Genomic DNA, 27,682 nt, shown 5'->3' with positions numbered 1-27,682 from the left:
AGGCAGGAGAATTGCCTGAACCCAGGAGGCGGAGGTTGCGGTGAGCCGAGATCGCGCCATTGCACTCCAGCCTGGGTAACAGGAGCGAAACTCCGTCTCAAAAAAAAAAAAAAAAAAAAAAAAAAAAATTCCTTATTTTCTAAGACAGCAGTATTTTTTATATCTTACATGGTCAGGTCACTAGAATTACAGTGATGACAGTTTTTGATGCATCAAGGCTCATTTTGACTTTAGTTTTTCTACCTTATTAAACTTATTGAAGAGTAATCAGTCTCTGAAAGAATGAACTTCTTTGAGTATCATCTACTCATAAGATTAAGAGGAGAGAGAAAAAGGGACCATTTACTCAGATTACTTGCCTCTTTAGCCTACCCAGAAACAGAAGAAAAAGTTTGGTTTAAATAACATTAAGCCAATAACTCTACAACCTTAGACTCTTACATTCTATTTCTTTCTCTTCTTACTTCTTAAACACAAATGAATAATTGTTGTAGAAAAGTTTTATTCCATGGTTCCATTCATGCATCACTTTATTGGAATAAATTAGGATGCAAGTATTTGGCTCATTTGAGTTTAATGGTAACTCTTATGTGTTTAATTAGACTTATGATGTCACTGCACATGTTCAACAGAAGAACTCAAAGAGTTTTGGCTTATTTATGACATGAAAGGAAGCACAATAAAGAGATCTCCTTTGGAGTCCCATGGTATGATTTCTAATACTAGATTTTCCTCTTCCTACCTATGTAACCTTGGATGTGACATTTACCATTTGGAGTTTTAATTTCCTTATCCATAAAATGGGGAAAATTAAGTAGGATACTGTATGTGAAAGTGAAAACTATTGTAAGTAAAAATAACAATAGAAATCTAAGTTGTTATTATCTTTATATGTATATTTTAAGTCACATATATTTTATACAGGTAGAATCTGAGGCACAATGAGAATAAAGAATTTGCTATAAATCATGCTAAGAATCAGTGACAAATAATAGACTAATTGTCAACTTCTAGACTAAAGGTACAGAAAAAGCCTGAGTAAAGGTCTGAGATTAACTCTGCTAGGATTAATCTAATTCTGTCTTTATGATTTTAGTAAAGTTATCTCATCTCTATGGGTCTCGGTTTTCTTATCTGCAAAATGTAGATATTTCTAGGGGTTTTAACTCAGGTCAATAGTCCCTTGAGAGAATCCTGTGGGTAAAAGACAGAGGTCCATTTACTGGGACAGAGAAATGAAATTACAATCTTTATATTAAAAAATCTAATTCATATGTATTATCTTCTTTCATTATGAGCTTAGGCAACAAATACAGTAATATTAACAGAACCTCTTACTTCAAATTGTTACGAATATCTTTTTATGTTTATCATTTCAAATTACAGTAATTATTAGACCTGCTCCTAGAGTTTATTTAATGCATTTAAAAATAGGATTTTACTATTATATTTAAATTTGTTTTAAAAGTTATTTTGATCATGATTTGAATTGGTTTTCTAATGTTATATATTTTATTTTATACACTTAAAAATATTTTTATGAAAAAAAAATCTGAAGGCTTTGACCAAGTACCAAATGGGTCCAAAGCAGAAAAAAGGTTAAAAGCCTCTGAGCCAAATAATTTCCAAGCCTCCTTTCATCTGCAGCATATTGTAGCTCTAAGAAACCTTTCCCAATTCTATTTGCTGTCTTTTATCAAATCATATATAAAAAGAATCCTTTTTTTAATAAAAATTATATAAAATTGGTCACTGAATTAAACAAATGCCCATTTAATAGACCAAAACAACAAACAAAAAAGGAACACTGTTGCTTTAAAAAGTTATTAAAGCCTCAGGGTTAAAAAAAAATTCTGCTTCACTTGTGCTTTTCCCATTGGTTCAGATGATTAATTACATGGAATAATCATTTAATAGTAATCACATTTAAAATCCTCTACTCAAAGGTGAACTTCCATACACACACATACACACATAAAAACAGACACACGTGTGTATGCATCCATAACCATTTATTTGAATTTTCAGTCAATTTTGCTCACTAATAGAGAGTAGCAATGGTATTTCTCCCCACCCCCCACGCCCCAACAGAGTTTGCTGTCACCCAGGCTGGAGTGCAGTGGCACGATCTCGGCTCCCTGCAACCTCTGCCTCCCGGGTTCAAGCAATTCTCCTGCCTCAGCCCCTGAGTAGCTGGGACTACAGATGCCTGGCACCAAATCTGGCCAATTTTTGTATTTTTAGTAGAGACAGGGTTTCACCACATTGGCCATGCTGGTCTTGCACTCCTGACCTTGTGATCCACCCGCCTAGTCCTCCCAAAGCACTGGGATTATAGGCGTAAGCCACAGCGCCAAGCCTGCTGTTTAAAAAAAAAAAAAAAAAAGTCTATGTATAACATAAGACTATGCAGGCAAATAAACAATATTTATAAGCAAAATAATTTTATAAATCTTTCCAGGGAACAATTCTTAAATGTTTTCCCACTGTTATACAAATTTTCAATGTTAAATTCCACTGAGCTTTCCTAAGTTCTAGGTTAATGTGGAAAATACTTCCTTTTCAGTATTGACCCATTCTAAAAGAAGTTGGAAGTGTGTCAGGTTATATAGCTGGTGAAGTGTATTATTAATTACCATTGAAAATCAAAGCTTGTTTATGCTCCTTTATAGGTAACTTGGTGAGTTCCTTATTTGTTCTTAAATAAAATACTATAAGATGTAGAACACACTTTCTATTCTTTAGAACTGGTTATCACCATGACTCAAGGAAATATGAATTTAATCATCAATGGTGAATATTCTTAATGTATTTCCTGTATAAAGCTTTAATTCCAAATTGGACTATGCTCAGTGACCTCTGGAAACTTTGCAAATCCCAGGCTGGTCTTCTCTTGGTACCAACAATAGTTTTGGTTTGGTGCTTGTTCTGAAAATTTTAATGTTGATCATAAATATGAAGAAAAATTACTTCTCAAATTATATAAAATATTATAAAGCTAAATAAAGTATTTTTGGCTGAGAGGAATTTCAGATTATTCATGATACAATTTCCCAATCTTAAGATGAACAATGGATTATTTTACAGAATAATTACTCTTCATTCTAAAGGTTAGAAGGCAAGAATTATTAATGGCTTTAGGTCATACAGTAAAGTAGTAATATAACTTGGTTCTCTTGACTTCCAAACTTAATTATCTGTATACTATCAATCACTCTACCTTTCTAATCTACCAGTGACAATCATTGCATTCATAATCACACCTTGAATTTTTATTGCCTCTTTGCTCTTGGCTATTTCACTTGGCAGTGGGAACCACGGAGAATAGGGATTTGAATGTCAGAGTGAGGGGGAATAGTATAATAAAAGGAAGTTGCAGAGTAGCATTCTGGAATCAAACTGTCTAGATCTGAATTTTGTCTCTATCATTATTAGCTGTATAACAGTGTGTAAATCATAACCTTATATATAAAATGAAGATAATAATAACATCTATCTCATAGGATATTTGTAAAGAAAGTAAGAGCATATGCAAACTGCTTACTTAGAGATACATGTAAAGTGCTTGCTTAGAGAGTATTTAGCCCAGAGTTAACAGTATATAAGTGTTCGCTATTACTATATTGTTGTTCCTACTATCATCCTTTTGTTTGGATAATATTCTAGACCTGTAATAAGAAATGTTGACTTTTTTCGTTTTGCATGAGTGTGATTCTGACAGTTCTCACAAGTAAGATCAAGTAAGATTAATTTAGGTGAATATTTGAATAGAAAGTTTTCAGAAAATATTGATTAATTCCAAAAAAACAGAGGCCAAGAAGTAGATAGAGTCAACAATATAAAAACTTGAATTACTGAGTATTTGTAATTATTATGCATTTCTGGCACTTCTGGAAGAAAGTCACATTTGTTTTCATTAAGCATGAAGTTTGAAATAGTGAGTTTTAAATTAGATTTAATATTCTTAGTTTTCACTCTTAAATGTCATGTCCTATCACTTATTTGTTCATTTAAAAAACCTAATGTTTTACTCATTTAAGTGTGGCTTTATTATTTTCCATTCTAAATCGTATTTTAGTATTGGTTGAAAAAATTGAGACTTTTATTTTTCTAAATGCTTAACTAGCATTCATAAGGCACATGAAAGATGTACAAATATATGTCTACACTGCATTAGTAAAATAGCAATAGCTTAGAAAGTGTGTAGAAAAGTTTCTTAGAGAAATAGATAAGAACTAGGTATTCTGATGCCTAGTATTACAGCTATGTATAGCACACATTATGTTGCTAATCAAGCCTATCATGATCTAACCAAGTAATAGTTAACAAATATAGTTTAATAATATAATATATAACTCATTTTCAGGATGAGCAATCTAGGTCAGATTATTTCAGATGAATGTAAATTTTTTTCTTGACATAAGCCCTGAACCTGTAGGTCCAGAGATATACACTAATTAGATCTGCTAAAGCTAGAGACTTGTGTATGTAGTGAATCTACTTTTAAGCAGACAAAAGATAGAAAGGCTAGCTAAATGACCTTGATTAAATTATTTCAAGTATTAGTTTCCACATCTACAAAAATCAAGATAATACTATTTATTTATTGAACAAATATGTGGAATAGAAATTAACAATAATAATAATAATAATAATAATAATAATGTGTTGAGCTAAGGTCTGTGGCCCAGAGTCAATGCCAGGCTCTTATCTAGGTGCAGGGGGTAAAACATAAACAGGATTGACAAGTACCTTGCTATCTTGTAATTTACATTTTAATAGTAGTAGACAGATGATAAGCACCTAAACTAATAAGTACATAAATAAGACAGTTTCAGAAAGCACTTAGTGCTGTAAAGAAAATAAAATACAGTAATGAGATAAAAAATAAGTAGTGATAGGGTATAGCTACTTTAGACACAGTAAGCAAGGAAAACTTCTCTGAATAAGTAACATTTTAGTTAAGATTTGAGACAGCCAGATGAAGATCATGGGGAAGAACTTTCCAGGCTGAGAGAACAGCTAGCAGTGTGCAAAGGCTCAAATGTTTTGTTGAGTTTCCACCTCATAGGATTATTATGAGAATAAAATAAGCTAATGCATGTAGAGTATCTGTTACTACACCAAAAATTGTATAAAGGACAAATACATGTTATTCTGATAATAATGAAAGTGGCAATAATGACTATGATACAAACTACCAAAATCCAGACTGAAATTACTCTCCTCAATCCCTCCTAGCCTGGAACTATTTGCCACCTCTTCCACATCAAAGAAAATAAAATAGATAGATAGAAAGGCTAGCTAAATGTTCTAATTGGTCAGAAGGGCCAAAGATCGGTAATAAAAAGACACATAGGTGTTCAGACTTAGGGTTATAGCAAAGTGCGATATAAAAGTATCTTTTGGAAAAAAATTTGTTATTTAATAAAAATCAATGAAGGCATCTCTTAAAAGACAGAATACAATTTTTATTGTTTATTGAAGTTTTAATATAAAGAAATTTCTACATTACAGCTATGATATCATAATGCTATTGATCCATGATAGCTACTACACTTGTTAGTATTTTCTAGACAGTTAGATCTGAACTTAAGTGTTGAGTATTCTCAAAATTTATAGAAAGATGCATCACATGGTATATAATAAGCATCAAACTAGAGGAAACTTGAAGATTTTCTCTTTTTAGCAATCATTAACACCCATGTCCAAAGTACATGAAGTTTCATTTGGGACAGAACAATGTTATTAATCATGCCAGGCGGTAAAGCACCTGGTTCAGCGTTAGCGCTTTTTGTTTTATTTGCATTCTGGTTTGTTCCTTGTGATTTCCTATATTTTTCTAGTATAGATCTATGACACAGTGGTTTGGTTAGGATTAGCCAGAGTAGTTTTGAGACATCTTGCCTGCTTCTGACCAGTTAATTTTATTGTAATCTGAGCACAACAAACAGGAAAGTGATCAAATATATATATAATCTATGTATTTATACATACAACACACACATATTTAGTGGGTCTGTGTATTCTATCTTTGTAGCACATACTGAAAATCATTAACGTTATACTATAAACCAGTAGGTTATTTAAAAATAAATATAAGCAGAAACACAGAAATAGGAGCAAAAATGATCCTGGGAAATATAGCATTATTCAAATGCTGGGTCAACATATGCCATATATGTGAAAATAACACAATCCTAATTTTCTTTTCTTTTTTTTTTTTTTTTTTGAGACAGGGTCTCACTCTATTGCCCAGACTACAATGTAGTGGTGCCATCATAGCTCACTGCAGCCTCGACCTCCCAGGCTCAAGTGATCGTCCCACCTCAGCCTCCTGAGTAGCTGGGACCACAAGTGTGTGACATCATGCTGAGCTAATTTTTTTTTTTTTTTTTTGTAGAGGAGGGGTCTCCCTATGTTGTTCAGGCTGGTCTCAGACTCTTGGGCTCAAGTGATCCTCCTGCCTTGGCCCACCAAAGTGTTGGGATTACAGGCATGAGCCACTGTGCTAGGTCCTTAATTTCTATCATATTTTGTTGTTACATGAGAATTATATGCAAAGGAAATTTGAATTTTGTCACAATTGTTCAGTTTCTTAAAAATGTATCAAAAGATCTGAATACATCATAGTAAAACATTAAAATTTAAATACCCACTTGCACTCTTTATCCTAAGAACAAATAACGCCAATGTTTTTAACCCATATATTTTTTTCATTATTTTTTCCTTCACTAAGTCTGAGTATGCTGTTAAATTTGAACCACTGTCCTAAGCAGTTTCACCATTGACCAATTTGCTCCCTTCCCGTGGTTGCTTCAGGTGACTTTGCTGTGCTTTCCATTGCTCAGTTATCACATGGCAATACAATTGTATCAAACTCTGCAGAAACTCATCCACCAGAGCTTTCCAACTCTTATATCCCATGTTTTAAAATTTTTTCATGTAGGAAATTTAAAAATAATTCTTTGTTTTACATATGTTTCTTTATTCTCAATTTACCCTACATTCTCTATAGAACTCCCTACTTCCTCCTTTTTCCTCAATTTGCCATCCTTATTATTTCTTTCTGATAAAAGTTAATAGCAGTTAACATGGGAGGAGCTCAAGAGTAATTTTAATTTTCTCTTTGCTTATCTATATTCTTTACTGAACGTATAAAAAAATACAAAAGTTATTTAAAAGAAAAACAGAAACTCTTATTGAAAATGCCAAACATTTGATTAAATTGTAAAATTCAAACCTTTTAGTATAATATAGACAGACCATTTTAGACCATTTTACTATTTGTTCAAATCAGTTTTAATTGTTCATAGATTTATTTTGAGCCATCAATGGATTGTTCTATAGGAGATCAGTCAGGGTGGTGGAAAACTTATAGAAAGATGCAATCCTTCTTGGAAGGCTGGAAGGTTTTGCAAAACCCTTGGAAGAAGGTTGCGGCTGAAAGCAGCCTAACCCTCTTAACTTTGAGCTAATAGCACAGAGCAGATAACAAGGGAATGTAGAGGAGTTTAACTAAATAGCTTGTTTACTCACGTGGTACTAAGACTGACCTTTTGAACATTCACGGACAGAAGCAATGTTAATTACCCTCTAATGGTGTTTACTTGAGACCTATATCATTTAATCTGTATTAAATAAGTGCAAAGGCCACAGCTTATGAGGGCCGCTGACTTTGGCAGAGGTCCCTTGGTCGCACTGACTGTCAAGCCTGTGTCAGTGCATATTTTCCATCCATCACTCAGTCAAGTCTGCTGGTCAGACCTGATATTGTTCCTTAGTCCTTTCCCTGCATACACATCTACAATAAGACATTTGGGATCAGTTTATGGTCCATCATAGAACAGCTATGAAACTAACTAGATTCACAAGTCTGTAAACCTAGACCCATTAATATTATGTTTTAACTCAAGCTGAAAAAGGCATATTCTATTTGTAAATAGTCTTTTGACAGGGTCATTATATGATGCATAGAATTTTTACAGCTAGAAATGTTGTATCTTATTTATGTTAGTTTCATTAAGATTACCACTCCTATATTCCTGATAGCTACTTGCCTAGAATTTAGGCTCAGTGTACCAGAACATAAAAGCAGCTATGCCCATCCCATTTTTTTCCTTTGAAGCACACTGAAACATAAAAATTAGTAACAATTAGTAAGGTTCATATTCTTTCTCAGTAGCTGAAATGGGTTATTACTCATTGAAAAGGGAAAGGAAAAGAAATAGCTAGAAATAAAGAAAACAGGTGATTTCTAATGAAAAAACAAATACACAAGGAAAGGGAAAAGAAGCACAAGAAAAAATGAAGTATAGCAAACTGCAGTGAGAAAGTGGGTTAATGTAAACGAGGTAATAAACAATGGAACAGGCATTCTTGGATTATTCTTCTCTTGATTTTTTTTTTCTTTTCACATTTCTTACTTCAACCTTCAAAACATAAAGCAGACTGTAAAAGCACAAATATAATCCCTGATATGGATGTCTTTTAAGTCAATAGGCAGTAATCAAAAGGTATAGCTTATAAAATTTAAAAAGAGCTGGGTGCAGTAGCAAACACCTGTAATCCCAGCACTTTGGGAGGTTGGAGTGAGAGGATCGCTTGAGCCCAGAAGTTCAAGACTAGCCTGGGCAACATGGTGAAACCTTGTGTCTACTAAAAGCACAAAAAATTAGCTGGGCATGGGGCCATGCATTTGTGGTCCCAGCTACCTGGGAGGCTGAAGTGGGAGGATTGCTTGAGCCTGGGAGATGGAGGTCACAGTGAGCCAAGATTGTGCCACTGCACTCCAGGCTGGGTGACAGAGAGAAACCCTGTCAGAAAGAAAAGAAAAGAAAAGACAGAGAGAGAAAGAAAGATGTGGGTTTAAGAGAAAAGACAGGTATTTTGACCCACATCATGACTAATTTTAAGAGCAGTTGCAAATATTCCCCCCTTGCATGTGGTATGTTTAAAAGGAAGCCAAAGTGATTTCAGACACAGCTTAAAGCAAATGACATAGTATGACTCCCTCTAGGACATATATAGTATGACTGCCTTTACTATCTCACTTTGTTCTATAAACTGCTGCTTATGCTCTGTAACTACTTAAAATGGGGAAGTTAGAACAAGTGACCTACTCTTTAAATACTGAAGTAGAAAAAGGAATGAAAAACTATGTCTAGTTTCCTTCTTCTCTTTTTTATTTTCTCCATCCCTCCCTTCTTTCTCTTTCTTCTATCCCCCCACCTCTTTTTCATTCATTAATTTGCAGCTACCAGGACATATGACTCTATGAAGCCAAGGCCAGGTAGATAACTTGAGCTGGGGAACATTTCAGATCAGAGCCTTGAACCAGTTATGTCTGAAAGTTGGATAACTGCAAATGAAAGCATGGTGACATAGGTTGACTGCAAGAGTGGTACTTATATGCAGCACAAGAGCACTTTAAAAATGCTACTGTCATTGACCTGTAATAGTAAGAATGGCTACAGAGACCTTTGCCATATGGTAGCAGTTGAGGTTGAATGAATAACCCCAGATTATTTTAACTTTTCCTTTGAACCCCTGAACTGTGCTACATGGCTCTAAAACTAATAAATTGGTGAAGTTATAGATAAACTTACTAAGTGGAAAGGGAAATGAACTAAAGGAGGTCATTTAGATGATCTAGAGCTGCTGGTCCACATTTTTTGTTTGTTTACATTTCATCAGCCAATATATCAAAGGTTGTAGGAACTGACAGTTGTGTGGTTCAATTACTATATTTACATTAAAAAATTAAGCAAAATTTAGTAACTCATAGCCCAGAAACATGATTTAGAAAAATAAATGCAAAATTCTGGAACCATTCATTTGCTTTCTATACTTTTAAGGTGTAACTATAATATAAAAGGAAAAAAATCTTTTTTTCCTTTTATATTATAAAATAATATCTGGTTTATTTTCTACCAAATAAAAATTGTATACATTAAAATAAGATGAATGCTTAATGGAACTAATGAAGAATGCTGATTGTTTGAACATAAAAATACTGGAGGCAATTAAAAAAACATTTAAAATACTGGAGGCAATTATAAAGTTTATTAAGAAACAGTTTGGAATTGTCATGGATATGAGGGAGGTAAGTCATTTTTGATATATTTTATGCTGAATGTTAGGCTGTGAAATTGTATAGAAAGACAATTAAAATCAGTCTTAATTTGACCCAGAGTCTTTCAGATGCTAAGCCAAATGTTTGAGACAGCACACAAATGAAGATTAACTCAACATTTCCTCATATTATCTCTTTCAGGTGTCACTGGCATCCTTTTCTCTCTTTCCTACTCTCCCACCCAAGTGCATTCTTTAAAGGGACTCCTAACCTCCACAACTCATGATTACTTGTGATTAATTTAGCAGCATCTGACTGCAGAAGACCACCCTCCCTCCTTTTTTTGGGTGGGGGACAGAGTCTCACTCTGTCACTCAGGCTGGAGTGCAGTGGCGCAATTTCAGCTCACTGCAACATCCACCTCCTGGGTGCAAGTGGTTCTCCTGACTCAGCATCCTGAGTAGCTGGGATTACAGGTGTGTGCAACCATGCCTAACTTTTTGTAGTTTTAATAGAGGCGGGGTTACACCATACTGGTCAGGCTGGGGAAGACCGTTTTTACCTCAGTTCCCACTTTTATGTCTAGGGAACTCCCTTCTTTGTTGAGCATTGTACCAAAGTTCACCATTAATCTACAGCTTCAATATTAAATCCAAAGGGGCTAGACTGCTATGGAATTTTTCTTTCAGTGCAGATGCATACAGCAGCCTTCTCAGAGCCATGCATTAGTTCATGCAATGCTTCTCAACAAGAGGATTTAATCATGGTAGCCCCAACAGAATTATATTTAATTGCTGTGTGTTGGTATAGCAGCAAGTTGCCAAAGAGAAAAAATAGCAGCAAGCTGGATTTTCATGACTCCAGGCAATAGTGGGTGCAGAATGGCATGAACAAAATTTCAAAAATAGACCCTTTTTTTCGTATCCTGAGGCAGACAGAAATAGGACAAGGAAAATTGCTAATATAATTGAAAACTATAGCTATAAAAAGAAAATATGAATCTGAATTCCATTCAGGGTTCCATGAAACATTAATCCAAAAATATCTTTAAGGTATTTCTGAATTCACCTTTATTCTATAAGCTGCTGCTTATACTCTGCAACCATTTAAAATGGGAAAGTGAGAACAAGTGACCTATTATTTTAATACTGAAGTCAAAAAAGAAATGAAAAACTATGGTCGTTTTCTTCCTTCCTTTTTAAAATTTTCTCCTTCCCTCCCTTCTCTTTTTTTTCACTCCCGCTTTTTATTCTTTTTTTCCTTCTTAAAATACAAAACATTTGAGTACCAATATACCTATTTTTTCTCCCATATAAGTTCTAAGGCATATATAACAACATTAGTCTTTCTAGGTAAAATGTACATGCAACTGTTTTACTGTAAAATAAAGTTATTTTATATAATAACCTTTACTGTTTTTCATAATTATTTGCTTCTTCTAGTAATAAAAGTCACATGGAAATGAAGTCAATTTCACTTTAAAAGGTAGATTCAAAAGTGATGCAAGCACATGTATTTAAAAGGGTGTAGGTGATTTCAACTTACAAACAATGCATTGATACTTATTCATAGATACAAAATAACTCACTGAAAAATGAAACATAAGTCTGTGCTCAAAATATTTAAGTTAAAAAGAAGCAAGTCAGTATGATAAATCAGGCACACTTATAAAATACTCTGACATCATATACATGTAACTATACAAGTTGAATTTTTCAAAGCTAATGGAAAGGACATCATCATATATCCTTCATTTCTATTTCGAATCTACCCTATTTCTGATGATGGAGTACACAGTAGAAAAAGCCCTCAAGTTCTCTATAAATCTTAACTTTAAAATTCTTGTTAAAAATGAGAATAAAAATGTAAATCCTTTCTTAAGGAGATGCTGCCAAAAGGTGAGAGAATACTAAAAAATTTTAATAGATATGATAGATTTACAATTATTAAGACTGTAAATATTATGGATAAATCTACTCTGGAGAATGATAGCTCCAACTGTAAAGGGTAGCAAGTATTTATTCATACAATTAAGTGGCTAAAATGCATGGGAAATACTGTCACTATGTTTAAAATCGATTCCATAAGACTCAAAATATGCCCTTAAATTCAACTTAAGAGAATTAAAAAAAAAAGACCAAATTCCCTTCCACAAACTACTTTTGCTGTGCATATGCTAATCATTCTGACCTACAATGCTTACTGGACTGTTTCTTTCAGGGTTTCTTACACCACCCAAATATATTAGGTAACTCAGTAAAACCGATTAAAAGATTTAAAGGATGAAAATTTGCATTCTCCTCCATTAAGTCATGTTTATAAAGAGTAATGTCATGCCTTGCCTTTATCTCTCCTTTCCAAGATGTCTGAACTTGACAAATTAATTAAATAAGCCTTACTACCAATCTTAGTAAAACTGACACCATCTCTGATAGAGAAAAATGTGGTCTAAAGAGGCTATTATGGTATTTTTCAGGTTATATAATAAGGCTCCAAAAACTCAAGTCTATTCTAGAAAAATCTGCTTTAGCAAATTCTTTTTTGAGACCTAACAATAATTTGGTGAAATTTAAAATAACTCCCTCATGACTATTCTGTGAACACAGGACACAAGAATAGTGATTTTCCTACAGATGTTTTTTGGCCCTATTAGTAAGGAGCTTTAGTTTTCAAAGCCAAAGATATTTTCTCTAATAATATTTTAGAACAACACAGCCTGAATTCATAGATTATGATTGTTTTAAAAATTAGACAATATTTCAATTTGTAAAATCCTTAAGGCCCCATATTTAATTTTTGTAACATTCTCTATATGCTTAATATGGCAATATCTACTCTGTAGTATGTATAGATGTTAAATAAATGCTTGCTGACTTCTTATGACCTACTGGTAATTTCAGCAAAACCGAAAGTATAAATAACCAAGGAAAAATAACACAAGATCAATTTCAAATTTTACACTCACACAGCACATCCAAACCATTATGGTCTTTTAAGCTCAGAGCATGTTTTCAATATACATTTTGCTGCCTGACTGAATTTTCATGTAAAAAGCAAAATACACACAGGATAACAAGATATAATTCCTCTCATATTATACCTGCAAAATTCTGTTTTTACATTCATGATGAATTAGCTTTGTCATGAATCCCTTTCATTTTCTGAAATTTTACTAGAACATCCCTTCTGAGGAACATAAACGTCTAGTTTATTCAAATTTTAGAGATGGGTAAACTGGAGCAAAGAGAAATGCAATTATAGCTTACCACAGACTTGGCAGTAGAAATCATTACTTCTTTTAACTCATAGTCAGTCATATATTTGTTTAACTTTGCTCTGCTGACTCAAAGATCTGTATCTTGTTTTCAAGATATGAAGGATACAGAGGGTATTTAATAAGTGAATAAGGGCACTTAATAAATGAATAAAGAATCATTCAGAAAAATAATCATTTACTAGGAAGAGGTAGCAAGAAGTAACCTAGGACTAATAATATCACACTATAGAAAGTTTACTGAAATTTAACATTATTGGCATAAATCTTTCATATAAAAATCCAATTCATACACTCCTTCAACAAACATTGATTGATGATGCTGTGGAGAAGTCCTTGTCCCAATTTCAAGAGTTTCATTCTCCCTTTACCTTCCACTACAATGAGTATTATAAAGAAGGTTGAACTGTCAAAGGAAGAAAACAGGATGTAGATCCCACTGCCACTCAGAAATTGTCAGGTAAAATGCCTTGAAGTAGGCTGGATTCTGTTAAAAGATAAAGTGCATTTTCCTAAGAAATAATGTTATAATTAGTAGATAGATTCCTACATTAATCCATATATGTCAATTTAAATCTCAATTCAGTTACTAATAAGTGTAATATCAGCTAATTAAGTTATATGAACACTAGCCTAGAAATCTGGTCACCATTTATAAAGTTATTTTTTGTGAGGAACTGCTTTGCCCACTTATAAATTGGTGATTGCTTGTAGGGTATGACATATAATAGACTACAAGGACAATATAATACTTACAACAAAAAAGCACTATTCCTATTAGTCATTATCTTTGGGGTGCATTTATGTGCATTAGCAATCCAAACACTAAATGAGAAAGTGATTTTGGAGAAAAAGACAATTGAAAAACTGGAGAAGACAGTCACCTGGCAGAATGAAAAGAAAGACATTAAACGTTCATGTATTTCATATTCTATACACTTTACAATGACTAGGAAAAAGAAGCAAGGCAGGAATGGTACAAGTGCTGATGTCAGGTTAAGTTGAGAGTGGAGCTAATACTTGTTTCAGTCAGGTTGTGGCTAATAACTATACATAAAACATATTTTACTGTATGACAACCATAGCAGAAAATGTATCTTAAAGAGTTAGTTCAAACAAAAAATAACTTTACCTTTGGACTTTTAATATAATAATAAATATTGACAATAATAATAGTTAACATTTATTGAGTACTTATGCATATCAAGCACTGCACCAAGTTGTATTAAGCTGTTAAGTCCTTAAAATACCCCAAAAGGTGGTATCATTCTGATTTTATAGAATGTGAGGTGCAGAGAAGTAAACTTGCTTAAGGTCACAAAGTTAATAAGGGACAGGGTTCGGTTTCAAATCCAGGGTTAGGATTTAAACCTAGCCCCAACCTTTAAACACTATGTTAAATTGATCTTCAGTAAGTCTACTTCAACACTACAAGAAAACCAGCAAAATATTAATAATTGCCAAATATGAACATTTTTAGAATATGGTGAGATGCTGATTAAACTTGATTCTTTCAGAAAAATAAAGAGGTTATTTAAAAAAATAAAAATATACCTCATGATCTCAAGTCCTAACTTCATATGGTAAGCACAGGCTATTTAGAGACTCTAGGCATCCAAAGAAAAAGGCAACATGAAGAATATCCAAACATGAAATTTCAAGTGTGTCTTTAAATAACAAATGACTTCAAGAAGTACTGAGCTACTTAAAAGAAGGGGTTACTATATCTTTCTCAATTATGGGAGAGAATTAAGCCTTGAATTTATATTCATTGTGTGTAATGAATTAACTTTTGTTCTTTGAATATAGAATGGCAACATCTTCACAGGATCTTAAGAAAACAGCCACACATATTATTTCCTGTGTTCTATGGCTTAGATGAAGAAAATGGTTGAGAAGGAAATGCTTTGAAAGGGAAAAACAGTGACCAGGGAAAACTGGTAATTCTACTTGCTGAAGTCTAGGCTATACATTTCATGCACCCAAATGCATGTTTAGGAGTAAAACCCAAAAGGAGCAAAAGAAAATTTACCTTGTTGCTGGTCAGGAAGATACTTATCTGAATCTTTAAAAATGACACTAGGATTAGTGGTAAACCAAATCTGTATAAATCCATGGATATGAACCACAGCAAGATATGACCATGAGCTGGTTCACATTTCTCAAGCGTCTGTAATTTATAGGATAAAGCTGCCATTTTCATTATTTTATATTTTTTTGGTCAAAGCCAGCATTTGAAAGTAGATGTGGCTACAAAGTTCATTTATGTATTAGAAGTAAGGATTAGGAGATAATTCAAAGGAAGAAATAACAAAAATGACAAAATTTAATGACACACTAAATGTCAAAGACAAAAAACAAGAAACAGTAAAAGATAACTAGATTTCTATGCAGGGAAACTTTAAGAACATGCCACTGACAGAAGTATTTAGAAAGCAGAGCTGAACATAACAAGTTTAAGACCACAAAAAGACATTCAAACAGGAGCTGGAACTGTAAGTATAAATGCATGTGAGCTATGTCATTTTAGTGCTATCACATTATAATATTACATTATAACATATCATATTATAATGTGCCATCATTTATTTGGGCACTAACTAGCTATATCTCTAATTAATCTATTTTATTTGTAAATTTTCTAGAACATAGGAAAGAAAATATAGAACATCATGATGATAAGCTAATCCTCATATATACAGATATATGAAGGAAAGGATATACGTATCTCCTATCTCCCTCAAAGATACATATAGTTTATATATTGGTCTTAATACAGCTTAATAATTTTCTAAACTTGTTACACATCCATTAATAATCCTTCATCTTAAACTTTAAATTTTTCTTTCCCTGTTTTCACTGACGACCTCTTTTATATTGTAAATGATTATATGAGGCAATATATAAGGATAAGCAGAAATTCACTAGTGCCAACTATAGTGCATTTTTAAAAATATTTTTATTATGGAAACTTAAAAATGTATGCCCAAGTAGACAGATGGAATTCTTCTCAATTCTTTTTTTTTCTCCTGAGATGGAGTCTCGCTCTGTTGCCCAGGCTGGAGTGCAGTGGCACAATCTCGACTGCAACCTCCACCTCCTGGGTTCTTGCAATTCTCCTGCCTTAGTCTCCCGAGTAGCTGGAACTACAGGCACACGCCACCACACGCAGCTAATTTTTCTTATTTTAGTAGAGATAGGGTTCATCATATTGCCCAGGCTGGTCTCGAACTCCTGAGATAAGGCAATCCATCCGCCTCGGCCTCCTAAAGTGCTGGGATTACAGGTGTGAGCCACCATGAACAGCCTCATCTCAATTCTTTTTAAATAATGCTTTAATTAGATAGATTTATCAAATATTTCCATCAAAGAGAAAGTCATGTGTTTTCCCATTATCTCTATGGCTTAGCTACTAATTTGGATGTCAGAGAGAAAGACGTACTAATTTTACTTTTCATGAAACAATTTATATACTCTGATTCATTTCTAAAAGTTTGTAAGTGAGGTAGAATCAATAAATTTTAATAGCAGCAGGTGTAGTGTTTTCAAAAGATACTCTTCCAAGATTTCTTTATACTATGTCCAGTTTTCTAACTATAGCATACAAATAGCATAAAAATAATACACGTGAATGAAGGGATGGAACATTGTAGATAAACATATTGAAATAAGTAATACATTAATTATTAAAGATTTTCTAAATGAGATTTTATAAAGTAGAACCTCTTAGGTGATTATCTCACAGTATAGAATCTTTATTTTTTGGCTACAGTTTCTTCCAGTTTAAACAGTTTGTGGTCCTGCGGTGTTTAAAAATTGTTCCTATTTTTTTCTTTTGAAATTGGAAATGGTATGGTTTTTGAAGTCCATTTATCTTTCTTCTCTTCCTTTTTTCTTCTTTCCCTTCCTTTCTTGAATATGTAGACCTGCTATCTGCAATTCTACTGAAACTTCTGTTTGCAAAAGCTCCAAAATTGTTAGTCCAAGTTTGTTTAGATCAGAATTGGTGTCCTAATAGCATCTAAGAGTTCAAAGGGCAACTATTTTGCATAACTTTAAAATACCATCTTCCCTTTAGGTAGCTGGAAGTTCTTAATTATTAAATAAATATAATTTTCAGTCCTTGTCTACTCAACAGGAAATAAATGATTTAGCTTCTAAATGTGAAATTATCTGTCAACCTTGACACTGGGAAATCTAAGACATTAAAGATAAAACTCAAAAGGGTTCAATTTGGACCAGTAAAAGCATGACAACTTGGATGTTTATTATTTTTTGGTTTAGATATCGTGTTACAAATTATAATAAATTCATGTCTAGTATATATTCCAGCTTCTCAAATAAGTCAGAAAGAATTTAATTTCTATCAAAAGAAAGTACTAATTCTGGCATTGGTTTATACTAAGGGAATTCTGAAGCAATCTTTTAAAAGGATTTTTAAAAGCAACTCTGCTAGAATACTGCTAGAAAAAAGTTGAAAATCAGAAACATGAAAGAGATTTTTTTTTTCCACTTTGCTTGAAGGGATGAAAAACTGTACAATCTGAGACACTGATCTCATTACATTCATAATATTTTATGTTTTCCAAATGTAAAACCAATTCCAAAGGTCAAGAAATAACCGGTGGATTATAATTGTATTTTAAAAAGCCATAGTAGGCCAGGCGCAGTGGCTCACGCCTGAAATCCCAGCACTTTGGGAGGCTGAGGCAGGTGAATCGTGAGGTCAAAAGATTGAGACCATCCTGGCCAACATGGTGAAACCCCGTCTCTACTAAAATACAAAAATTATCTGGGTGTGGTGGCATGCACCTGTAGTCCCAGCTACTCGGGAGGCTGAGGCAGGAGAGTTGATTGAACCCGAGGTTGCAGTGAGCCGAGATTGTGCCACTGCATTCCAGCCTGGTGCCTGGCAACAGAGCGAGACTCTGTCTCAAAAAAAAAAACAAAAAAAAAAACAGGCTTAGTAGGTGGCTCAATAAATATTGATCAAATGACTAAGAGAAAAATAACAATAAAATAAATAACAATAAATTATATTACCATAAATGTTAGAGGTCTTTCTAACATTTTCTTGAATTAAAGTTTTGTATCTTATAGGTACATCTTCTCATAATATATATTATGACTGACTATATAATCAACCTGAACAAAGTAAATGGATGAAGTGAAAATGCAAGACTACTACATGCTAGTCACAGAGCTAATGACTTTTAACAACTTCTTAACAGGAGAAAGCATGGTATTTAAGAAAAGACAATTTCCTGCCACTCACTTGCTAGCTTTATGACCGGCTTTATGAGACACAAAGTTAACCTCTTTGTGTCTCAGTTTCCTCATCTTTAAAATGAGGATGACATTAATATCTACCCCAAACAAAGCTGTTATGAAGATTAATTGATGAGATATCAAAAGCAAAGTTAATCACAAGTAAGATAACAGTATTTTTTATTTTTTTACAAAGGGGTCATAACTACATAGAGAAACATTTGTTAACTAGTATCAGCCAGCTGAGGTTATAAATCTTGTTCCTATACAACACATGGATAGATCCATTTTTGAGCAAGGCTTAGTTTTTCATCTAATGAATGACACAGAAGATAGTGATATGCAATTGGTAAACCAATGTGCTACATTAGGGGTTGGAGACTTTATTTCTTCAATAGTGGAGGTAAATGAAGATGATGATGTAAATGTAAGGGAAAGAGGATATTGAACCATGGAAGGTTTGGCTAACTCCACAGTGATGCTATAAAATAAATACTCTATGTTACCAATGATCCTGTCAAGAAGTTTCCATATGAAAAATTGAAACCTAAGAATATTCCTTGAAATTATAATTATTAAGGTTTACAGTCTAAAATTCTGTGAAATATTTACCAATTTAAGACTAAATAGAAACAATTATTTCTAGGCAGAGGATTATCAAGAATATTAGATTCTTTATGGAGTTCTTCATTTTATTGGTCTTTATAGCATCATAAATTCAACATAAACAGCACCTATGGAGACCACAGAGATGTGGCATTGAGTGAAAGAGAGAAACCCTACCACAAACGACAGAAAAAGAAACACACTTCATGACAAATAAAGAAAGCCCATGTGTCACAACGAAAGAAACAAACCTAGATGAAGCCAGAGTTCATTTAAGAGCTGAGTGCCATGGAGCCAATGCCACAGCATACATAATCCCCCCAAGAAGCCAGTTCCACATTCCAACATGAGAGCCCTCCTGCACACATGCTGCCATAGAGAAAGTAATACCCTGATGGATGCAGTAGGCTGTGATTGGAGATGATGCCAATGGTAGACTTCTTATACACTCTCATGGGAAATGGAGAATTGCCTGGATGAAGTGGCAAAAAGAAATGGGTTATATATTTTTTTACACTAAGACTCATAATCTTGGGGAATTAAGAAAAGACCTAAAGAAAATGTGATGATGAAATGATACCAACCTTTTCTTTCAAATGTCTTTGTTGATATTACAAATAGTTTATTTGCCTTTCTTTTCTTTGCTTCTCTCTACTGATGTTTCAAGAAGTTAACTTTCCAGGAAATCAGTTTTAAGAGAAAAAAATCTGACAGTTGTAACTTGCAAAGTTAAAAATCGAAGACGATGGCTGTAATTCTATTGACTCAATAAATTCAACTTTGTGAAGCTATGGGTTCGTCATGCCATTTCTTTCAAAGCTTTTTTCTTAAAATTTGAGGTCTGCAGATGGTATTCTGCCTCAGGTTCTGCATATACTACCTGGTATTTTAGATAGTGCCAACTTTCAAGGGTTTTCTTTGGCATGACATTCTGAGATAATATTTCTGCAATCTAATTCCAATTCTAAGTTGATAATACTGGCCTTAATATGGTAGCTATAGTGGTCTGTACAAAGTAAATACATATAGAAATTATGTTGTAAAGAAAAGAGCTAAGGTCTTAAAATTCATACACTATTGAAGTCCTTTTTTTTTTTTTTTTTTTTTTTTTTTAATGAGACAAAGTCTCTCTCTGTTGCCCAGGCTGGAGTGCAACTGCACAATCTTGGCTCACTGCAACCTCTGCCTCCCAGGTTCAAGCAATTCTCCTGCCTCAGGCTCCCAAGTAGCTGGGATTACAGGTATGTGCCACCACTCCTGGCTAATTTTTTGTATTTTTAATAAAGACGGGGTTTCACCATGTTGGTCAAGCTCATATCGAACTCCAGACCTCAATGATCCACCCATTTCAGCCTCCCAAAGTGCCGGGATTACACGTGTGAGCCACTGCACCCAGCCTGAAGTCATTTTATTTACCTGTCACATTTTGAGACACATATACTCTTTCTTCTTAGCTACTCAAACTGTGCCTCTGCTTTGAAAGGAAACTTAATGGATATTCAAAGTCTGCTAATAATACTTCAATAAATCTGTTTTTTAAAAACAAGAAAACTCATTTTTCCTATAGTTTAACACAATAAGAACAAGAAATTAAATCTCCTAAAAGACAATTACATAGGCCAAATTTCAAGTAAAATATTTTACTAAAAGAAAATGAATCTCATGACCATTAATCTCTTTTAGATTACAAGAATCTTAGGAAAATATAAGCAGCAAAAAATTATTAAAGTTACCTAATGAGATTTAAAAATAGGAATACATCTATTTTATATAAAAGATTTATTCCTATTTTTAAATCTTCAATTTTGGATGTTTTCCTATGTCTGTGGTTAATGAGACAGAATAATCACTAAATGAATACAAATCTTCAGCTATCAGATACAGACACATATAGATATACAAACCGGAATCTTGCCTTTAGCCGATATGGGTTTAATAATAAATTATCTGATTCAAAAGAGTCATTATGAAATTAAGGTAGTCAGAGCAATCAAGTTGGCTATCTGGGCTTTAGCTATTTCAATGTGATATAGTGACTGCCAAAAAAAGTTATTCAGACAACAGTGCATCATAAAAATATAAAAATTTTCCCCTTACAGATGATTTTTCCCCTTTGGTATTCTCATCCATTTCAGGCAAGTGCAAAGTGCAAGGCAAAATAAATTAAGGCAAAAGGAAAATAAAATGAGAAAAATGTTGAGGGCGAGCATGTTATTGACCATGTAAGAAAACACGTGCAAAATATACCTCAGATACACTATAGGTAGATGAGCACGAGGGAAGCCGAGCCTGGTTTTGCAGTGGGGAAAAGAAAACACTGTTAAAGAGGAAAGGATAGCATAGTCAGGGTCACAGAGGGGTTAGATGGCTCCATCACCAACACACTTGCCAGATAATCAAACAGCTTTATAAGCAGATACTTGAGTTTGAAAACATCTCAAGACTCAAGTTATTTGAAGGAAAACTTTGTGACAAAAAAAAAATACCTTGCTAAAAAAAAATCCATGATGGAGATGACTCCCTCTGCTCAAAATCTGGTATGATCTTGCTGAGAGGGAGAAAGCAGAATGTTGGACAATTTTTTTTATGGTCTGGCATTGATCTTTGCTGGCTTAACACTAGAAAACTACATGTGAGGTTGTTTATAAGATAACTCTATCATACATACTCACAGTTATCATTAAAGAGGGTACCAAAGACTGTATTCTGATTCTTACTGTTCCAACTATTCAATTTTTGGTATTACTGAAACTGGAGAAAGATAACAGTAGAAGAATCAGAAATGCACTTATTATCAGATTTGTTCTTTAATTGTATTTCCAGTGCCAAGCACAGCAGAATGTAGTAGGTGCTCAATAAATGCTTATTTACGGAATAAGTATACAAATCCCTTTTCTTCTATTCTTAAAAAACTGAACTTATGAAATAATATTCAGTAATTTTAAAGCTTACTATTACGAAGATTTGTGCAAAAAAGTATCATTGCCACTTATTGCTTTGAGATACTTTCTAAAATATAACGGGAATAGCAACACTACAAAATGTAAAAACTTAAATACACAACTCTTCTGCAGACTTAGCTTTTATCAGAATGATTCACAGAATTTTTTGAACAGCTAGTTTATCACTGATTTTTAAAAATAGCTATTTTGTACTTAAAACCATGTTTAACCTTTATGATGCTGAATTGATAATGTTTTTCCCTGTTCTTACTTTCTACGTTGTCACACTGCCATGTTCAATTCTGTGTACTCTTTTCTCATTGGGTTGTCTCACAATGCCATGTAAGATGAAATTGTTAAGTATGCATTCTCTAGTTACAAACACTGCAGGAAGTTCCAAAATAAAAAGGTAGGATGGGGAAATGAAAGTACTGGAGAAGGTGACAATAGAAGAATCAAAAATGCACTTATCAGATTTGTTCTTTAACTGTATTTCTAGCATCAAGCACAGTAGAATGTATGAGGTACTCTATGTATATTTATTTAATAAATGAATATACAAACCCTTTTTCTTCTATTCTTAAAAAACTGAACTGATGAAATAATGCTCAGAATTTTTAAAGCTTACTACCACAAAGATTTGTGCTAAAAAGTATCATAGCCACTTATTACTCTGAGGTACTTTTGAAAATATGGTAAATTCTATACATATTCAGAAATAACACATTTTTCAACCATAAATACTTCTGAATTTCTTTAACAAAATGTTAGTTCTAAGAAAATCTTGCTGTGTATGTTTGCTCTGTGTCTATATCTATGCCCATAAAACTGAAATACATTATCTTTAAAAACAGTTTGAGAGTCTCATCATTCTTAAAATGTACTCAGTTCTCTATTTTCTACTGCTAGGAAAATTTACTTGAGATATTTTGTTAGTACTTTCTCTTTGAATTAAAGTCTATTCAGAGGAGGGCAATTCTATGGTGCATATTAAACATCTCAGAAACATGTCACTTCCATTCTGTATTAGGCCGCTATAGGTTATTTTATTAATATCATAAGATTTTTTTTGTTCAAAGCACAAGATAAGACAGATTTTTCTTATTGTTAAAACTGAAACCTTAGAATTGAATTAACTACATTAAGAGAATAACAATAAACTGAAAAGTAGTGAAATTAGTCAAAATTAGTCCAAAGACATAATCCTAAAATTTACTCACTGTTATCTTCATAATTATTGTAGTCTGGTCACATTTGTAAGACATCATCTACCAAGATACTCAGGATGTTACATAATTATTATAAATGAAATAGTAAATAAATATTATTAATATAAGTAAATGCCAAAATGCCAAACAAGGAAGGCTCAAATATTGTTCTATGTAAAAGAACCAAGAGACACTCAAATTTGCCTATAGAAAGTAGAGTTTACAAACTGTTAGTGCAACTAAGGACATTAATTTACTCATCTAACAACTGATGTTCCAGCTGTTCTTCCCACTCAAAGTTAGCTGATTCAATGCAAATACCATTTAGATTTTTAAGATAGGATGTATTACTTGATCATGTCAGGGTATCTTTTCCAGTTGTATAAAGTTTCCCAAAGAAAGTATATGATTTTAGGTGAGACCAAACAGGGAATTTAGCAAAAATCAAAAGTTGATCATGGTCTTCAGGGGAAATATCTTTGTTAAGATGTAATGAAGTAATAAACAGAAAAATGTAATGTGTGCAATGAAAATACTCTAAAAACATATTTTACATAACATTTAAGACAGCAATAATGAGATTTATCTTTGTACTGTGAATACCCACAAAGGAGTGTCCAATAAAAGAGGCATTTATAATCTATATTCTTTCCACAATAGAGTTCCATATTTGAAGAGTTTGTGTGTATGTGTGTGTGTAGAGGGTGAAATCTATGTGAAGAGAGAGAGAATAGTTGGAGAAGACAATAAAAAAGAAGAGAATAAAAATGTGAAGGTAGACAATCTGAGGAGATCAACCTTCCAAACATTTGCTTCCTTGTAGAATAATCTGAAACCATCCTCAAAAAAATGAGCAGCCTTCTTTTCTCAAGTTCTAAAATAAAGATAATTTCAAATTCCATTATAACCATTCCTATGCCAATGTCATCTTGACACACTAGCCAGTTATAGCAGGACTAAGCAAACATTTTCTGTTTAAATGATCAGAGAGTAAATATTTTAGGCTGTATGAGACATATAATCTATGTTTCAACTATTCAACTCTGCTGTTGTATAAAAGTAACTGTAGGTTATGTGCAAATAAATAAGCATGGTGATAATTTAATAAAATGTTATTTTTAAATACTGAAATCTGAATCTCATACAATTTTCATGTGCCACAAAATGTTCTTCTTTTGATGTTTTCCCACAGTTTATAAATGTAAAATTAATTCTTAGCTTGTGGGCCTATAAAAGAACAGGATTTGCTGATCTCTGAGTTATCGCATTAATTCAATAAAAATAAATGTACAAAATCCCCAAAGACAATAGGTATCTATTTACCAAAAGTGTAAGAAAGTAGTTTAGAGCTAAGGCTGGAATGAAAATACTCATCTTAAAAGATTTATACAATCACAATCACCAAAATTCATTACTTATATTAGCCCTATTTTATACTACCCCATTTGGCATTCAGGAAATTAATTGTTAAACATTTAAAAATCATGGTTCGAAAGATGATTACTTTCTGATTTGATTCAAGTATTTTTCTTAACACTTATTAAAAATGCAGTCTTATTTTGGGTGATAACTCCTTCTTTGACTAACTTTTTCCACTTTAAATATCATCCTTTAATTTGTGTTAGTATAGTAAGTACTTACAAATAATTGTCATATTCCTTCCATTTCATCACTTTCCATCTTAGTTTCACTTATATGCCAATAATCTGTCTTCATGAACCATATTCCCTTTTGTTTATCAAAGTCTTTTAAAAAATCACCAAATTGGGTCAGCCAAAACCTATCTATACCTATGTGTGGCTGAATAGAAATTTAATATAATACATAAACTGAGTACCTAGATAAAAATACAAAATTGTGGCATATGAGTATTTTCATTCCTTTCCTTTCTTTTCTTTTTTCTACCTATGTTTATTTCATGAGCATTTATCTGTGTTTTTCCTAAATATCTTAATGTTCAGCCTCTCCTTGGCCCGACTGCTCCTCTACTAATTCAATTCTTTGTAAATTTACCTTGATTTATATTATGCAAAGAAAGGGCCAGGTGTGGTGGCTCATGCCTGTAATCCCAGAACTTGGGGAGGCCGAGGCGAGTGGATCCCCTGAAGTCAGGAGTTTGAGACCAGCCTGGCCAAAATGGCGAAACCCCATCTCTGCTAAAAAATATAAAAATTACGAGGCGGGTGGATCACGAGGTCAAGAGATCGAGACCATCTGGTCAACATGGTGAAACCCCGTCTCTACTAATACAAAAAATTAGCTGGGCACGGTGGCGCGTGTCTGTAATCCCAGCTACTCAGGAGGCTGAGGCAGGAGAATTGCCTGAACCCAGGAGGCGGAGGTTGCGGTGAGCCGAGATCGCGCCATTGCACTCCAGCCTAAATACCAAGAGCGAAACTCCGTCTCAAAAAAAAAAAAAAAAAAAAAAAATATAAAAATTAGCTGGACGCAGTGGCAGGTGCCTGTAATCCCAGTTACTTGGGAGGCTGAGGCAGGAGAATAGCTTGAACCTGGGAGGTGGAGGTTGCAGTGAGCCAAGATTGCACCATTGCACTCCAGCCTGAAAGAGCAAGACTTTGTCTCAAAAAAAAAAAAAAAATTAGTTTGCATTATCTTATGTTTTTCTTTTTCCTTCCTTCCTTCCTTCCTTCCTTCCTTCCTTCCTTCCTTCCTTCCCTCCCTCCCTTCCTTTCTCTCTCTCTCTTTCTCTCTTTCTTTCTGACAGAGTCTTATTTTGTTGCCCAGGCTAGAGTGCAGTAGAACAATCTTGGCTCACTGCAACCTCCACCTCCTGGGTTCAGATGATTCTTGTGCCTCAGCCTCTCAAGTAGCTGAGATGACAGGCATATGCCACCATGCCTGACTAATTTTTTTTTTTTTTTGTATTTTTTAGTAGAGAGGAGGTTTTTTCCCTTGGCCTCAAGTAATCTGCCCACAAATATGGAAGGTACTACTTGCCTTTTAACATTTTTTTGCTATATCGGACAGTCAATAAGATCTTTAGACTGATATACCTAATATTTAATATTTTTAGAAACAAGGTAATCAGAACAAAGTGTTTTTCAGTGAGTTCTCCCAAAGTGCTGGGATCATAGGTGTGAGCCACCGCGCCCTGCCTTATCCTATGTTTTTCAATTCTCAACATTGTTTGCACTGGCCTTCAATCCTGTACATTACTTTTAATATTCTTTTTACTAGATTTATGCATTTGATTAAATGGAAAATTAATTTTTTCTCTATGTGGTTTTATTCTTCAGTCATTATTCTCAGCACATCACCAATCTAAAGATTTGTAGTAATTTTCATAGTCATTAAGGTAGGAAAATTCTGCTTAGGTACAAGATGATGATTTTATTATTACTAAAATTACTAAAAACCCACTTAAAGTTCAAAATAATTCTGCTTTGAACAATACAGAGAAAAAGACACATTTTAAGTTAGAAATCAAGAATCTAATACGTTCTATTTTTTTTTACTATGAGTCAATGTTTAATAAATAACACATTTTAAAATAAATAATATTATTTAAAACATTATATCTCAGAATATTCTCTTTTACACTGTTGACTAGATTACCCTTAATGAATTATGGTACAGGCTCTTCCATTTCTAAAAAACAACATACTGTCTACATCATCCAATTCAAGCATTAATGGTTTAATTAAATCCTATCTCACACTTCTGAATGATGTCTCAATTTCGCTAGTAAATAAAATATTTAATTTCAAAATATTTTATTTTTTATTTCATATTAGCAAATTAAACTATAAGCAAATTAAATCTTCATCCTGCACTTCTGAATGATGTCTTACCTTCTCCATTAAATAAAATATTCAATTGAATTTTTTAATATTTAATTTTTATTTAACTATTAAATAAAATTATTAGACTTTATGAGCCAGATAATGTGTTTTAACTATTCAACTCTGCTGTAAGTAAAAGTAACTCTAGGTTATGTACATAAGAGTCTAAGTCTGTTAACTCAGAACAAATGTGCCTAGTTGCCAGATTACCTATGATGATACTCTAACAGTGATTATTTTCCTTGAAAATTGAAACTGAATCGTCAAGGCTATACCCCTTAGATTCAGCTCATAATCTGTAACCATGCTGACATAACTAACAAGGGGTAGAAGACATGACCAATAGAAAAATCTCCAAATGAAGTCTCACGAAAAGATCCTCAGAAAATTATACAATTGTATAAAAAACATAGTTCTGACTCATCTAATTGAAATATTCATCAGCATTTTAATGAAGTAAAAGATACTTCATATACTTGTTGATATGATTTGGCTCTGTGTCTCCA

The 27,682-nt window shown here is 33.2% G+C and overlaps 1 protein-coding gene across 21 annotated transcripts in view; it reads right to left on the bottom strand.

Moving 5' to 3' along the window:
• Window positions 1-27,682, bottom strand: part of GPHN (gephyrin) — a 689,448-nt gene that overhangs the window by 176,704 nt on the left and 485,062 nt on the right. For 8 of the 21 annotated variants that reach the window (XM_064374955.1, XM_064374958.1, XM_064374962.1 and 5 more), the window contains one exon: window positions 21,471-21,512. The exons of the other annotated variants lie outside the window; for them this stretch is intronic. In XM_064374955.1, the coding sequence (XP_064231025.1) occupies window positions 21,471-21,512 (42 nt within the window). The remainder of the gene's footprint in view (window positions 1-21,470; window positions 21,513-27,682) is intronic. 21 annotated transcript variants of the gene reach the window in all.

The sequence above is a fragment of the Aotus nancymaae genome, unplaced genomic scaffold, assembly GCF_030222135.1.
Source record: "Aotus nancymaae isolate 86718 unplaced genomic scaffold, 86718_ANA_hifiasm-v0.15.2.pri h1tg000011l, whole genome shotgun sequence".
NCBI classification, from domain to species: Eukaryota; Metazoa; Chordata; class Mammalia; order Primates; family Aotidae; genus Aotus; species Aotus nancymaae.
The sequence above is the reverse complement of the archived record's forward strand: the minus strand, read 5'-3'. Positions and strand labels throughout refer to the sequence as shown.